This window comes from Streptopelia decaocto, assembly GCF_964273445.1.
Source record: "Streptopelia decaocto genome assembly, chromosome: 1".
NCBI classification, from domain to species: Eukaryota; Metazoa; Chordata; class Aves; order Columbiformes; family Columbidae; genus Streptopelia; species Streptopelia decaocto.
Genome location: NC_138663.1, coordinates 88,220,027 through 88,234,882, shown reverse-complemented (window position 1 = coordinate 88,234,882; position 14,856 = coordinate 88,220,027). Strand labels below are relative to the sequence as shown.

Sequence of the window (14,856 nt, the reverse complement as noted above, 5' to 3'; positions counted from 1 at the left end):
TATTTTATGAAAGATGTTATCCTCACAGATAATGAGCTGCACTGCAACCAGTGTTAAACACAACTGAGTTGTACTTGGAGACCACTTCAGTTCCCTGACCTATTGTGTTTCAGGAACCATGATCCAATCTTGCAGTCTTCCCAGTGCAGGTCATTCTTAAAATGGCACTTTCCTCCACCTGTATGTTTAAAGAGTCAAGTTTAGCTGAGAGCTTTTCTTAACACAGCAGGGAGGGTTTTATGTCTCCACTGTATCCTTGTCTGTATTGAGAAAAATAGCTGCTGGTTCAGCTGAACTGGTGTTGACATTTATTTCTAGTCTAGTTTTAACAAAGTTCTTATGATCTGGCTGAAGGGAGTAAACTGAAACATCAGTGTGGTTTAAACTGCTGGAAAAATGCACGTATGAGATTGCCTAATACACAACTTGGGCTGGAGGTGCTGAAGTTTTTGCTGCGTGATTCCTAGCAGTGCAGTGACCAAATAAGCTGAAAAGGAGACCCTAAGAAAATCATTCCTCATCATGTAATTGCAAGCAGTATGAACACAGAAAAGCTTTTTCCTAGAGAGGAGACCACTTCCTCTTATCTTTTTCTGTACTCCTCGACTGCATGCAATTTGCATCTCCCATGTGGTGCTTGTTGTGAGAATAACTCATAATACAGGCATGATTGCTCTTTTCTATACTTTCATTGTATTTAGATTGTAATTACAAACTTGCTTTATTTCAAAAGCTGAGGGATGGGGAGGAGAGAATTTCTAGAGGCACTGTCATGCAAAGCCTTTTTCTGACTCTAACCACACTTGTAGATGAAGTCCATATACTCTGTTCCGCTGACCTTTCCCTACCTAGACATCAAAACACAGTGGCCCAACTGCTGTTCTCCCAGTGTGCCTACTGCTGCCATTAATCTCCATTTCTTATACAGCTCTTCATTCCTTTTCCTTACCTTTGGCCTCAACTCTTTATTCCAAGTGATAATTTGCTGGCTTTCTGCTGAAGGGAGAAGCTATGATCAATAACAGGAGGAGACAGGGGTCAGCAGAATAGTGATGAGCAGTGCCATTTGCTCCTCTGAAAATACTGTTACCTAAAAATATCGATAACTAGTATGATATTATTTTAGCTTTTGGATAAGGTGTCAGTGAGATTTAGGCAGCCTGCAGTGGGAGCACAGGGGTCTTTTTCCTATCACTAATTCCTTATTCCAGCCAGTCTTCCCTTACATGGTGAAGTGGACAGAAAGGGCTTTACCTGGCTTATGTCGGGCTATAGATTGTGTACATGAGCACAGCCATTTCTGGGACTAAAGACACCCCTTTCAGCTTCGATGCACGGTTGCTCTCATGGGCAGTGCTTTGCCTTCTGCCTGGTGGTGGGTCGGAGTCCATCTCCAGGCTTCCCTTGCAGCTTTTGAGGTAGAAGAGCCACAAACGAAAACCCCTCTGAGGCCAGGCAGGGAGCAGAGGCTCAGTAGTGCTGTCGAGGTATCACAGAATAGCATGCAGTGCTAAGTTTTGGTACTAGTAAAATGGATAATTTTTATATTGGCTGGTACAATATACAATAACTATTTTTTAAAAAAGCATAATCCTGTTATATCAGTGTATTAGCCTTCGTTACTCCAGACAGAAAGGTGGCAAATTTATTGGTCTCTTTCTTCCAAGAACTTCAATTTACTTTGCTTTCAAAAGACTATAAATCCTTACTTCTTATATGCACAATAACTCTCACCCTGCCAGTAGTCTTCATACTACTGGGAAATAGTTACCACCAGTCCTGTTCCTGTGCCTGCTGGGAATGCATTTTCTTCTTTCTTTTGGAAAAATGTAATTGTTCATCAAGATACTTGTGCTTCTTCCCAGCCTAAGCTCTGATCCTGAAATGTATTAGTAGTATTACTGTTGTCATCACTCAGCAATCTTCTGTTGAGCCAGTTATATTTTGATGGGGAGGAGGCTGAGTTTTAGGCTCTAAGGTACATACAAGTAGTGTTTCCAAGCTTTTCTAATTCATTCTAAAATGAACTAATTTTTTCTGTTAACAGAAGTGAAAGTTTTTATTCACATTTGAACAGAGCACAATAATGTGAGATTTCTTACAAAATGAGAGTAGGCATCACTGTGTCAAGTGGTGTGATTTTCATATAAATGCTCTAATGCTTTGCTAGAGAAATCAGAGAAATCACTTCTAACACTTCTCAGGAAGATTTTCCTGAAACTCCAGGTTTTACCTTTCTCAATTTCATCTCATTATGCTGGGTGTCTTCTCCGCTCTATTGCCCTAAATGAATCCCTTTATTAGCTGTTGCTGTTTCTTAATAATGCAATAAGAAATGTTGAGGAAGAAGCACCCCTAACCACACCTTGGCTCTCCCCTTTTTTTCTTATGCATTTTAAATTTCTGTTGTTGTAAAGAAAACCAACATAAAAACCCCCAAACAGAAAAACCAAAAAACTCCTAGATGTCCCTGATTCTCTTTACGTTCTAGTGTCTTGTTTTTCCCTGTTTCCCTTAAGACTTAATTTCTTTATCTGCAAAAGCTTAACTGCCCTGGCTTTATTAAAGCTAATTCGAAAAGCGTGGCAAGGTCCTCGGGTAAAAGCATAATGAAATGATTTAATGTTGTTAACACAAATCAGATTGTGTTTTTTCCTGCTCATAGCGCGCAGTGTTCTCCAGAGTGACATTTGCTGGGTTGCTGTTAAAGTGTGCTTGTTCTGTTGCCTCTGTGGTTATCCACGGCTGCCTACAGAGCGCTGCTTTAATGCCACCTGGTTTGATCACTGGCTTGGCTTCACAAGGAAACAAACCTTGAGATTCTCCTGGCTCAGCCTGCTACTCGCCACCACCCCAACCACTTTTGGTCTGGGGGGGTCAACATTGATTCAACTAAAGAAAGGAGACTCGAACATAACCTGTTCGTACTCATGGTTGTATGTAGCTAGCTGCAGTGATCTTCGTTTCCTCAGAGCAGCAGAAAAACTGGGGCATTTTCACTTTCATGCAAGGCTAGTCAGTCAGTACATACATGTGCTACCCAGGGCTGTGTGCCCAGCCCCACAGAGCCAGGTCCAGGAGAGCCAAGGGGTGGCAGGGGCTTAGGGTGACATGGGAGACACTGCGGTCATCGTGCTGGATGGAGAACGTGGACGCATGAGACACCAGGCTTTGCCAGTGCGGCTGCTTGGTTTTGTGTGGCTCTGAGGACTGTGTTCATGGGCGAGCCTGCAACGTGGGGTTGGAAAGCCTTGTTAGCTCCCAGACCACAGCCACCTTCAAACTATTCCTCCTGCTCCTGAGACATGCTGGTCTGCCTTGGAGTCTGTGGCTGGAGGACAGCTTCAAGCAGCAAGAAGGTTGAATCCTGTGGCCTGTTCCATGGGAAGGAGTGGCATGCATACCTAAAGGCTGCCAAGCTCTCTGTTCCAAGTCAAGTGAGGAGGAGATCCACCCTGTGCTCTCCTGCGGAGATGACACAGGCTCCCTTCCCTACAGGCTGCAGTGGCTTGGAGAACAAAATGGTTCCAGACCTCTGCATTGTGCTGGCACCCTTTCAAAATGCAAAGGTGTGGTGTGTTCACATCAAAAGACATCTCCATTTCATAGATCGGTATGACTGAAATGAGCCAGGCAGGGCCAGCCGTGTTGGTGTTTTAGGTCCTGCAGACGCTGTCTGCAATGAGAGGCAGAGCCCAGCTCTCCTGGTGCTGGCCACCCCACAGCCCTGAGAGAGCAGCTAATTCTCAGTTGCTCCTGGTAAGGCCATATTCCAATTAAGTTTAGAAATGAGCTTTATAACTTTACCAGTTTAGCTAGCTACTGGTTCAAGAGTGGCTGTAACTTACAATTTTAAACTTCTATTTATGCCCCACTGCACACTGGGCATAGTTATCTAATATCTGTTTTAAAGTTGGACTCTATGATCTTGAGGGTCTTTTCCAACCAAAACGGTTCTGTGGTTCTATGATTCTAAGCATGGACAAATTTGACACCGGATAGGCTTTCTAGTCCCTATATAGAGACTGGCAGCTGCCAACTGGGATGACCTAGGAACCACCAGACAAACTGGGAAAACAAAATAAAACCAAAACCAACAAAAAAACATCTTGCAAAGAGGAAGAAGAAAGGAAAAAAAAAAATACAAAAGGAAACCCCAATGTAAACCTCAGTGGCAGCCTGGCTGCGAGGCAGAGGAGGATGCGTGCTTCGGTGGCGCTGCCGGCAGGTGGACTCCCAAAGCCCTCATAGGAGCTGAGCTGAGCTTCCTGCAGGGCCGGCAAACGAGTGAAGCCTGTGGAGGTGCCTCTTCTTGTCCTCGCCCCACAGCCTCCTGCTCTCCAGCATCGCAAGATGAAGTGGAGGAGGATCGCCGTCTTCGCCCTTCTGCAGGCACGGCTCCCAGTCACAGGTAAGGCAGGCTTCTCTGTTACAAGGAGCTCTCTTAAAGCTCTTCTGAGGAAGGAGCGTTTTGTTTCTGTGGTGTGTTCGCCACCATTTTGGTGGGCAGGGAGGAGGAGGAGGTGAGGACAGCCATTGCTGGCAATGTGGCCTCTTCTCCCACTGGAGCGACTGCCACAGCTGAACAACTCATAATTAAATAAGGCTCTTAGCCCTCATCTGAGCAGCTTTCCTTGAGATTTGAAAGGGGAAATTTGAGGCAATAATGAACATTTAGTCACTTCTAGTAATCTGCACAAGAGAGGCTTTTAGTTTAGTTAGGTAAAATTAGAGCTGGTGTGGCTTGTAATGGTATGTTGGGTGGCTGGTTTCCAGTAAACCATATGCGCAGCAGACTGGAAAGAGGGGCTTGTAGGAGATAAGAAAAAGGACAGGGTCCTTCCTTTTGTGTCTCTGCCTTCATGCTTGTTCCTGCTAGACGGTGTAAAGTGAACTCATTTTTACCTTTATGTATTTATTCTTGGTGGATACACTGGCTCTGCTTGGGCAGAGAATGGAGCAGCTTTGGCATGCACACATCTTCAAGAGTCACGTTAACTTTGGGAGAGAGGAAGGTACTTTTTAGTAGGTTTGTGGGGGGAAAGGAGCAAGAAAATTGAGTTTACATCCAGAAAATGGCCTAGCCTTTGCCTAAGTTTGGAGAAGTCAGCCAATATTAGGAAGCTAAGCTTCAGCGTGTATTATAGCAAAATTCACCGGAGAAGTTTTCCCCACAGTGTACACCCTGAATGTACTTAACACACCACCCTTGCTTACACAGAAGAGCCTTGGTTACTGCCACAGCCTTTTTATTTGAAAGTTTTCTGGAGATTAGCAAAGGGTTTCTTAGCTACTCGCTACTAGTGCTGGGGGCCCAGTTCTGGTAGTTTGTAGAGGTTACATTTCAGGAGGATTTTAAGCAGGGCCTTATGCTGTGTGGTAGGCATGCCTTCTGTTCATCCTCCACCCAACCTCTGGGCCTTGCTCCCTTCCTAAGACTGAATTATGACACTGCGCTTTAGTATGATACTTCTGGTACTTATGTTTTTTACATTGCTCTGTATCCATAGATGTGTATAAGGCTATAAAGATACGGAAATTAGTTTGGGTCAAAATGCATCTGTAAAAAGAGAAAACACGTGAAGATTTTTTTCTTCTGTCACAAGATATCAGTAGTTCAGGCTCCTATTTTTATATTTTTAGCTTAAAACTTTTATTGAAAAAGATGGGTAAAACTGTTTGCAGATGGGTAAAGCTAGCCCTATAGGCATATTGGGGGCTAAGCCCTTAGGGGTATTCACACTCACAAAAAATATGTGGGATCAAATTTTGCATGGGCTACGGTTGCCATTGGTTTGGAAATCGTTGCCTGTCGATTTGAGGGGAAAGTATTTTTGATTGGATACCTGTAATAGTTTGAAGAATAATAGTATTTAGCTGAAGCGTATAGGTAGAATAAGAGAAATGTAGCACGAAACTTGTGGAATTGTTGCTAAGTTATTGTTGCAAAATGTGCAGTAATAAAAATGTAAGACCACCATGAATTTAGTTCAAATATGAGACCAAACAGATTGCTTCTCTTCGTAGCTCTGAGCTGAAAAACCAAAGATCTGCTGCTGCCTGGAGTGTTTTCAAGCCTTCTTAGGGTGAACTTTTTTTTTTTTCATAAAACAAGGTCAAAGTGGACAGAGATTCAGTAAGCTACATGCCACCTTACAGTGAGTTCATTCTACTTCACTATAATGTGTTTTGTGCTTATTCTTCAGATGGTCAATTGAACAATGCTACCAAGATTGGGACTGATGAACTTGCAAAGCCTTTCATTTTGATCTTTTGCATACTGAAGTAAATATGCCAGGCATGAGAACACTTTTATTTTAAAATAAGTAATTCTAGAGATGGGCCACAAATTCTGATGCAAATTTTGAGTTATTGACACCAGACCACAAATTTCAGAATGCTCAGACTTGGCCTTGGAGCAATTACAGAGGGAAGCCGTATCGTATACACATTTAGTTTTCCATGTTTCCCCCCTCAAAGATATGAAAGTGTATATCTGGAAGTTTAACTTGATTAATCATGTTGTTTGTTGAAACATAAGAAGAATATTAAAAGACTTCTACCCAAATATCACAATTAAAATGGGAAAAATATTTGTATAGTTTACAGAGCTTTTAGTCTCAAGTATGGCAGACTTCAATGGCAATAAAACAATGCTGTGGGCAATATTGTAGAATTATTTTTTTTAAAGCTGTTGAGATTACACTTTGATTTGTATAAATACACAACACACATATGTGTATAAATACATGTGCGAGGGTTCTTCAAAGACAGTCCTTCCCTGTTTCTCACTAATTTAGAAAATCACTTTTCTCAGAATCATCTGCTAAACAGATTTGGACACTGTCCTGTTTTTTGCTAACTCTGCGGAAACTAAAACATGTCAGCCTTTGGCTGATATTACTTGCATGGCTTATTTCACAATATCTTGCTGTTCTGCAGAACTGTGTCTTCTGCCCATTGGGCGCCATGGTGCAAGGAGCCTTTTTTTAATCGGTTCATGGACGGGTAGTGGGTCTTAGGGTTCATTTGTTCCTTCCCTTTTACCAGATGACTTAGCAGGTTCACAAACTACCAGATTTGTAAACTGGAAGTTGTTTACAAGCTGATCTGGGAAGCGTGAACCAGTAAATACAGGCTATTTTGGCTAACATCCCTATGTCCTTGTGTACTGTCTTAGATTCTTCTAGCTGAATTCTTGTTAGTCCTATGGAAGAAAAAAAATCTGAAGGCTTAATTTTACATGTTTTATTTCTTTTTTCTCCTGCCTGTTCACAATGATTCATTAATAATTCATGGAAAAAACTATTAACTGACATGTTGGTGAATGGAACAAAATGTAGGCAAATGTAGCCTTTCTTTGTAACGGGGCATTTGTTGAGCTCTTGCAGTAGTATATTCAATTCTCCAATGCTTGTTATAGAGTAAGTTTTTCTCTCTGAACCCTTCAAAGCAAAATTCCTAATGAGTGAAGTAACAAGTTAACAATTGCATTCCTTTTGGTTTTTCATGTGCGCTAGATGGGAAGTATATGCAAAATAGGGAAAGCTATCTGAAAATATATTTATATTTTTCCTATGTCTGTTCTTAAGTAAGACTTTGTGGATAAAAAGCCAAAGTGGGATAAAAATAGGAGGTTCACTAGCAGCTTAGAGGGGATGAGAACTTGATTTATAAGTGAACGTTCATGTGAGGAACGCTTTGGACAGCCATTTTCTCTTATTCACACAAACTTGAATTGTGACTAGCACCATGAGAAAACCTGCAAGCAAGGAAAAAAATACACATATCTATTAAAAAGTAAGTTGTTTTCTTACTAGCTCCAAACTGTTAACAAACTCTGTTTAAAAAAGGAAGAAAAAAAAAAAATACATGGTTGCATAGCTGCAGATAACCATTGAATCTACCTCCCCTTGTCCAATTAATCGTATATTTGAATGTCTATATAGTGTGTAGAACTGTAAGATGTGTCAGCAATTCTGGCAAGACAATATGTTTTTAGGGTGGCATGAATGGAAGATACAACTTCTTAAAAATACATAAAATATTTATCCTGTTAAAGATATTTACTTGTATGCATATTGTTGATTTTCACTCTCCTGCCGATACGATTTCGTTTGATAGCTAAATTAAAGTTCTGCTGATGTTTCTTTTTAGCATTAAGAAAGCAGTTTATGCTCTTCCAGAGTCTTTGAGAAGCTGAAATTCTGCAGATTTTTCTGATTTCCATTATTGCATAACGTAATATTTTGAGCGTTTCTTAATATTGTTTTCTTAATCAAATTCCGTTCTGCTCCTTTTAAAAAAATACGTAATATTTTTAGCTTTTAAAATATGAGAGTCCAAATCAGATTATTGTTTTTCAGGAAAGCAATGAAGGCATTAAACTCCACTTTGTCCTATGCAACTGATTTATAACTTCACATATAACAGATAAAATGTGCAGGCAAATGAAAAGCTTAGTTTGCAGTTCTCCAGTCTACTCAAATGCACAGATCTCGGGAGACAGTGCAAAGCTGTGTATTTAGCCACATACAATGGATATATCCATCTTTGTGAAGGTTAGACTTACCAATGTATAGTTCTTTCAGTCCTTTGACAATTTAGCTATTAAAAATAGAAGTGAAAACTTGTAGCTCCTAAGCCTCAGAGATGACAAGCGCTGGTGTCTATGCAAGTTCTGTTTAAAGGACAGAAGCCGTCTCAGGTTTTGAACCATATAGATTGGCAATACTTGAATCCCTACAAGCTTCCTCAGAATAAACCATCAACCTTTGGAAGCCCTTTATTAATGTTGTTCTCAATACTTAGTTATATGTCTGTCAAGTCTTACGAGAAGAACAAGAAGTTTGGGATTTTTCATCTTCATGGACTTTTGGTATGTGAGAGTATATTAAACATTGTGCTTCTGGCAAGCGGGTTCCGAAACCTGATGAAATGCTCGTACTATTTGGCCTATTTCTTTCATGGGATGCAATTGTAATGGAAACATCTATATCCTGATTCTTTCTGAGTAGCAGAACACTTTAAATTTGTTATATTTTTAAGTGAAGGAGAAGCCACAATGGTAGCACAACTCTTTGAAAACTCAGAGAATATGGAGGTGAAATGTATACCAAACCAGATTTGATGGACTCGACAAGGAAAAAAGGTTGGAAAATTTTCAATGAATGAGAGCATAAACTGTAGTAGGAAACACTGTATAAGTCTAGTTTTCAACACCTGTGTTTTTGTTTTTCCTTCTTGTTTGGTTGGTTGGTTGTGCTTGGGTGATGGTGGTTGTTGTTGTTTTAAGAAATCTCACCATATACAATTTACTTAAAATTCAAGCTGTTGTCTTAAGTGAAAATCTTAACTTATACCATAAATAAATTTTTCTAGTTTCCTAGTCACGTTTTCTAGCTTGTAAAGGAAGCCTTGAAAATGCAAGCCTGCATGGCCCCAGAAACAGAAAAGAGCAAACCATCTATATATAACTTGTCACTTATAATTATTTTTCTTTTTAAGGCAATTGCCATTTTAGGGGGTGATAGGCCAGACTGCCTCAGGATGCTGCAATGCTTGTGGTTGGCAAGCACTGAAAATAGTTTCTTGGTCAAAAAGAAAAGCACATCAAGTGTTCAGAATTAGAGAAGCTTTCCTAAGAGCCTCAAAATTTGAATCGTAAAAACAAACAAATTTTATTATTTTAAATAAAAAAAGTAATGGATTGAAATGCTTTTCTAATGGGATAAGATGCGATATCCATGAAATTAATGAGGCAATACTAATTTAGGTGGTGTTTTATTTCAGGTAAGTGTACATTGGACATCGAATAAAGGAAAGAACTGTGTGACTAAAAAACTGTTTTCTCGTTGTTCATCCAGATTTTATAAATGGTTTGTTGCATCCAGGGGCATGGGTGTTTTGCATTCATTTCACTAACAGTGTTGCTGTCATCCGCGTGACAGCCAAACCTGAAATAAACAGAGCCAGATATTTATAAAAATGCTTCCCAAATATTTAATGCATGAGTATGTACTGTAAATTCATTCCAATTCTGCATGATGTCTGTCTCCTCACAAAGAGAACTGAGGCTCAGGAGGGGTAAAACAGAGCAACGTCCAGTTGGGAGCACTGGGATGGGTTGAGCGAACCCTCGTACTTGCACAGACCCTGCAAGTGGATTGAGGCTCTTTGGATGGGGAGCCACATTTGTTTTGAATTAGTAAATATAGGATTCATTTCAAACTAAAATTTAATAAACAATAATTTATTACTTGCCAGATCGATTTGAAGCAAGATTTTGGTGTGGTGTGACAACGTCACTTTTTGAATGCTGTACGGCAAATGTCATTTTGGTGAAAGAGATCAGCTTCCTAATGTTAGGTACTGCATGTTCCTAGTTATCAAATGCTTGTTTTGTTGTTCAGAAATAGCTGAATGGTTTGAATGATGTCTATAAAAAGTATACATAAATTGGATTCCTGTGTTGGAACCTGATAGCTCACAACAATACAGCAGAATTTTAAACCTTTGCAAAGGAAAATTTTGGCTCTTATCAAATTATACATGATAGCTATATCATTACTAAAATATTAGATTTCTTTTTTTGGTTGCTTATCAGCAAGCTTCAGTCAAAAAACCCAACATCAAATCTTTGGTAGGAGAAGTCATTTTGGTATCCACCTGCTCTGTGTTCTTGCAATTTACATTGTTTCCTCTCCAGCCATCAATTGCAAGAAAGAGGTCTTACTGGAATTACGTGGAGTCATCTCTCTTTTTCTCTCTATTTCTCTCTCCATGATGTGAATTTGCATGGTATCATCACCTCGGCTTTTATGTAAGTAAGGAAACTTCAGCAGCACTTGGTTTAAGCACGCAGGTGCATTTCTGAAGATTAAAAAGTAGAATAAGGTCTTGCAAGTTGTGTTAAGAATCGTGTTCTGAAGGAAGGGAGGATGTATATATATATATATATATATATATATATATATATAAATATTGTGTAATTAATATCTTACAGAAAAAGTCTACCTACGCTAAAGACAGTTTCTAAGAAACAAACAGACAATCCTATGAATTACTCTGAGTATGGTTGCTCTGTTCCTAAAATGTCTTGTATTGAGTTAGTTTATTTTGGTAATTTTTTTTAAAGAATGTTATTTCAAGTCTACAGATTTCTTCCTAACAACTTACTGCTAATTTTCAGGATTCATTTGCTATTTTATGTTATTTTATGGTTTATTACCCAAAGGTATGATACTGAGTTAGTGTGCACAGGTGAACTCATTCTTAAAGTCTCAGTCATTATTAGACTAGAACCTGTTAAAGGAATTTGTAATAGAAGATTTTCAGGCCTGTTACTGTATGAAACAATGTGAGTATGCATTTTTCTGTTTTAATTTTTTTTTTAATTAGAACTTTTTATTTCCATATTTCTCAGGAAATGCAAAAAAATATTGCTATTAATACTGGTTCAGCACTTAGTCTGAAATTTGAAGAGTTACAAGTGCAACACAAAGTAATCCATGTGATAATTAGCTGGCTTTGGAGGCTTACACTAGCGGTAGATTTGTCCTCATGCTTGTTTGTTACCTGCAATTTTTTTTCCTCATTTACCTGTAATATTTACCTTCATTAGTAATGGGCTTCTGGGTCTTTCAGTCTCTCTCTGAACATGTAAATTCTCTGCTTAAGTTTTGCTGGGTGGTTTTTCTTATGAATAAAGTGTAAGAATAAATATTTGCATGTGGTAAGCTTAAAGAGAATTGGTGAAAGTAAAGGACATAAACCCACCATTTTCAACAACCGTCCTCTGATTTCCCTTTTCCTGAGAAAGAGAGGGAGTAATACCCCATCACAAGTTGCCTCATTTGTAACTTCTTGAAACTATTGATCTTTTAAATTTAAAACTGAGCATTCATGTATTATGAGTGTTGTTATACCCAGTGGACCAGAGAAGATAAGCGAGGTTAACTCATCTGAATTTCAAGCAGAAGGCCAAACACCTTTCCAGTTTTATTAGAAACTGAGCATCTAATATATGCCGTAAAGGCTTTCTGGAATTTAGCTTTTCAAATTAAGCATCTAAAAAGAAAAAAAAAAAAATCTAAGTCTCTTTTGGTAAAATTAGTTTTAATTATGCTTTCAGTAGGACCTGTGTCTATTTGAGCAGGGAGGTGATGGGAGCTTTACCTACACACGCACACCATGATGTGTGTAAGCAGAATTACGCAGCGAACGCCGGCACCCACCGCACAGGGCAGCAGCTGGTCTGTGCACCGCAAGGCACAGAGGGATGGCCGTGGGCTGCCGACGAGCCCTAAAATGCACTTGCTTGAAAGCCCAAACTGCTGCATGGAGTGACTGTTTATTTTCAACCCCAATTTTGATAGATGGCTTCTACTTTCTGCATCAAGCTCAGTACAGTTTGCTGAGAATATGGATTTTTTTTTTCCCTTGAAAATTAGGAATAATTTTATTGACAATGGCACACAACATTGTAGATTTTCTTTATACAGCAAGTTTGTGAGAGAAGCCAGAGTAATTTGTTTTAAGGCAACTACCCTCCCAGATGATTATCAATGCTGTCTTAGATGTGATCTAAAGTTCTGATGAAGACAGCTTGTAACTTCAGAATTATGGTCCATCCTCAAAAGTTTGAAAATACCTACAGATCTTCAAGAGTTTTGGTTTTTTTGCAGGAGCCTGGCCTAAAATATAATGAAATGTGAAGACTTATGCATAGTGGGTTTGTTACTTGACTGTTTTTTTTAAGCATGCATTTTGATCACGTTTCCCACTGTTTCTCCTTGACTTAACTGTTAAAAAAACCCCAGGAGATTCTCACAAAAATTACTTCTCTCTAGAAGAAGCAGCTTTAATTTACCTCATTTGGAATTCTCTCTTAAATTTCAGATCTCCAGCATTAATGTGAACTAGACACAACTGGAATTTCCCCTCTCCTGTCTATTCATGCAGCTAAATTAATGTCTTGTCTTCTAATAACTTGAATGTTATTTTACTACTTGCCTCAAAACCAGCAGTGCTGTAATGCATTTGTTGCTGCTGTTAGCTGTGTCTGTTCTGATGGAAAAGCAGCAGCAGCAAATTTTCAGGCTTGAGACAATTTTTTTTATAACTCTCTTAACTTACAGATATGAACCTTCAACCTTATCTTATTGTAGCATCTTTTCTAAGATGTTTTTATCTGATTTTATCTTTCTCAGCTGCAAAGTGGTATCTAACAGGTTTGCCCCCTTTCTCGGTTGCTCTTCTTTTTACATCTTGGGCCAAATGTCTATTTGTTAGACAAGATGGCTTCAGTGGAATGAACATTGGGTTTAAAATAGAGCTTAAAGGAATAAACTTTCTGTGAAGTTTCTTTCTTGCAAGATTTTTTTTTTTGTTTTGTTTTCCACTGGGGTAAACCAAACACCTCCAAAGCATTTTTGTGAGACACCAAAGTCTGTGAGCAATTAGTATTCTGTGTTTGTGAGGAGGGAAACCTAGATTCAAATTCTTGTTGTGTCTGACTCAGATCAGGAGCTTGAACAGGACTCCCACGTGCTGAGCCATTCGAGAAACACTCACTGGTTTACTGGTTTTGATGAGAAATTCTGATGTGAGTCTAGAAACATTCCCCAATTAATACGCCATCAGAATTTGTGCTGGGAAATGTTTCTGATGAACAAGTGTTACCTCAATAAACCTATACAATAAAAAAGAAAATTAATCTCAACTTCAATTGTAATATTTTATATGGTCGGTTTAATCCTTTGCAGTCAATTAATGGAGTATGTGTATTTTTTGTTCTGCAGAAGACTCAATTATGTTTTTGCATGTTTTGCAGAACCTTATAGTAAGGGCAGCGCTACAGTGCGGAGTGTCTATGCAAGTTTCCCCATCAATCCTTACAAAAATTGTTGTGCTCTCTTTAGTAGTGACTGCATTTCGGCAGGACCCGAGTCCCTAAGCAGCGTCCTGTATGTGAGACTGTCGGCAAAGTGGGGCGTAGAGGATGTGCTGCTCTCTTATGCATGGATATATAAGAATAACATCAAGACGAGTACTGATAATATATGATTATATGTTGATGATTCTGCCACTTCTGAAACCATGTGTAATTATAGAGAACTGGAAGATTTAGAAGAAGGTCCTAGGCTACTAAATCTTAAGGATTTGCAAGGATGTGAGGGAGTCAGCGATGTGAAATATGATCAGAAGAGGCAATCTGAGAAAAACCAGCACATGTGCTGACCTTTCTTGAAGAGGATTATCTGGAGCCAGAAAGGAGGGATTCAGGTAGTTAAAAATATTTGGCAAGTAGCTTCACCTCTAAATGTGCTGTCTACCTGCTGCAACTGTAATGTGGGGGTAGTATTTAATTCCTGTCAAACTTTCTCCTTCTAATTGGGTCATGTCAGTGTTTCAGTAAATGCTGCTCATTTTAACATACCTAAATTAGCTTGAAATTAATTGTCTTGTTTAGGCAGGTCCCCAGTGGTGTCAGTAGGAGTTTTTCTCCAGGCAAGCTGCTTGGGCATTTACCAAACTGCTCGGTGAGATTTTTGCAGCTCACCCAAAGACCTATGCCAAAGGAAATACACTGTTATCAGCTACTTGAAAAACAATTTAACTATGTTTTTGTGAGCCGCTGCTGCCTCCATGACTGCAACGTATACAAACATTTTGGAAAGAAGACGGTTTCCCATTTTGTGCCTTTGGGTTCAGTGGAGTCTTCACCTCCTTTGAAGCTTCAGAATCATACTGTAATAAAAAGCATATTAGTGTTCAGCGTCGTGCATAGTTAGAGGGTGTCTTATACCCAAGGAAAAGAGTGCCTTTAGCCATACTAACTTTTATTTGTCAATT

At 39.2% G+C, this 14,856-nt stretch overlaps 1 protein-coding gene across 3 annotated transcripts in view; it reads left to right on the top strand.

Moving 5' to 3' along the window:
• The first annotated feature begins 3,798 nt into the window (after positions 1-3,798).
• CD247 (CD247 molecule) overlaps positions 3,799-14,856 on the top strand; it is a 57,049-nt gene continuing 45,991 nt past the window's right edge. The window contains exons 1-2 of one of the 3 annotated variants that reach the window (XM_082052448.1): positions 3,799-4,411; positions 6,028-6,158. In XM_082052448.1, coding sequence (XP_081908574.1) covers positions 6,146-6,158 — 13 coding nt within the window. In that variant the 5' untranslated portion in view covers positions 3,799-4,411; positions 6,028-6,145. The remainder of the gene's footprint in view (positions 4,412-6,027; positions 6,159-14,856) is intronic. The other 2 variants (XM_082052446.1, XM_082052447.1) reach the window with 2 other exon arrangements.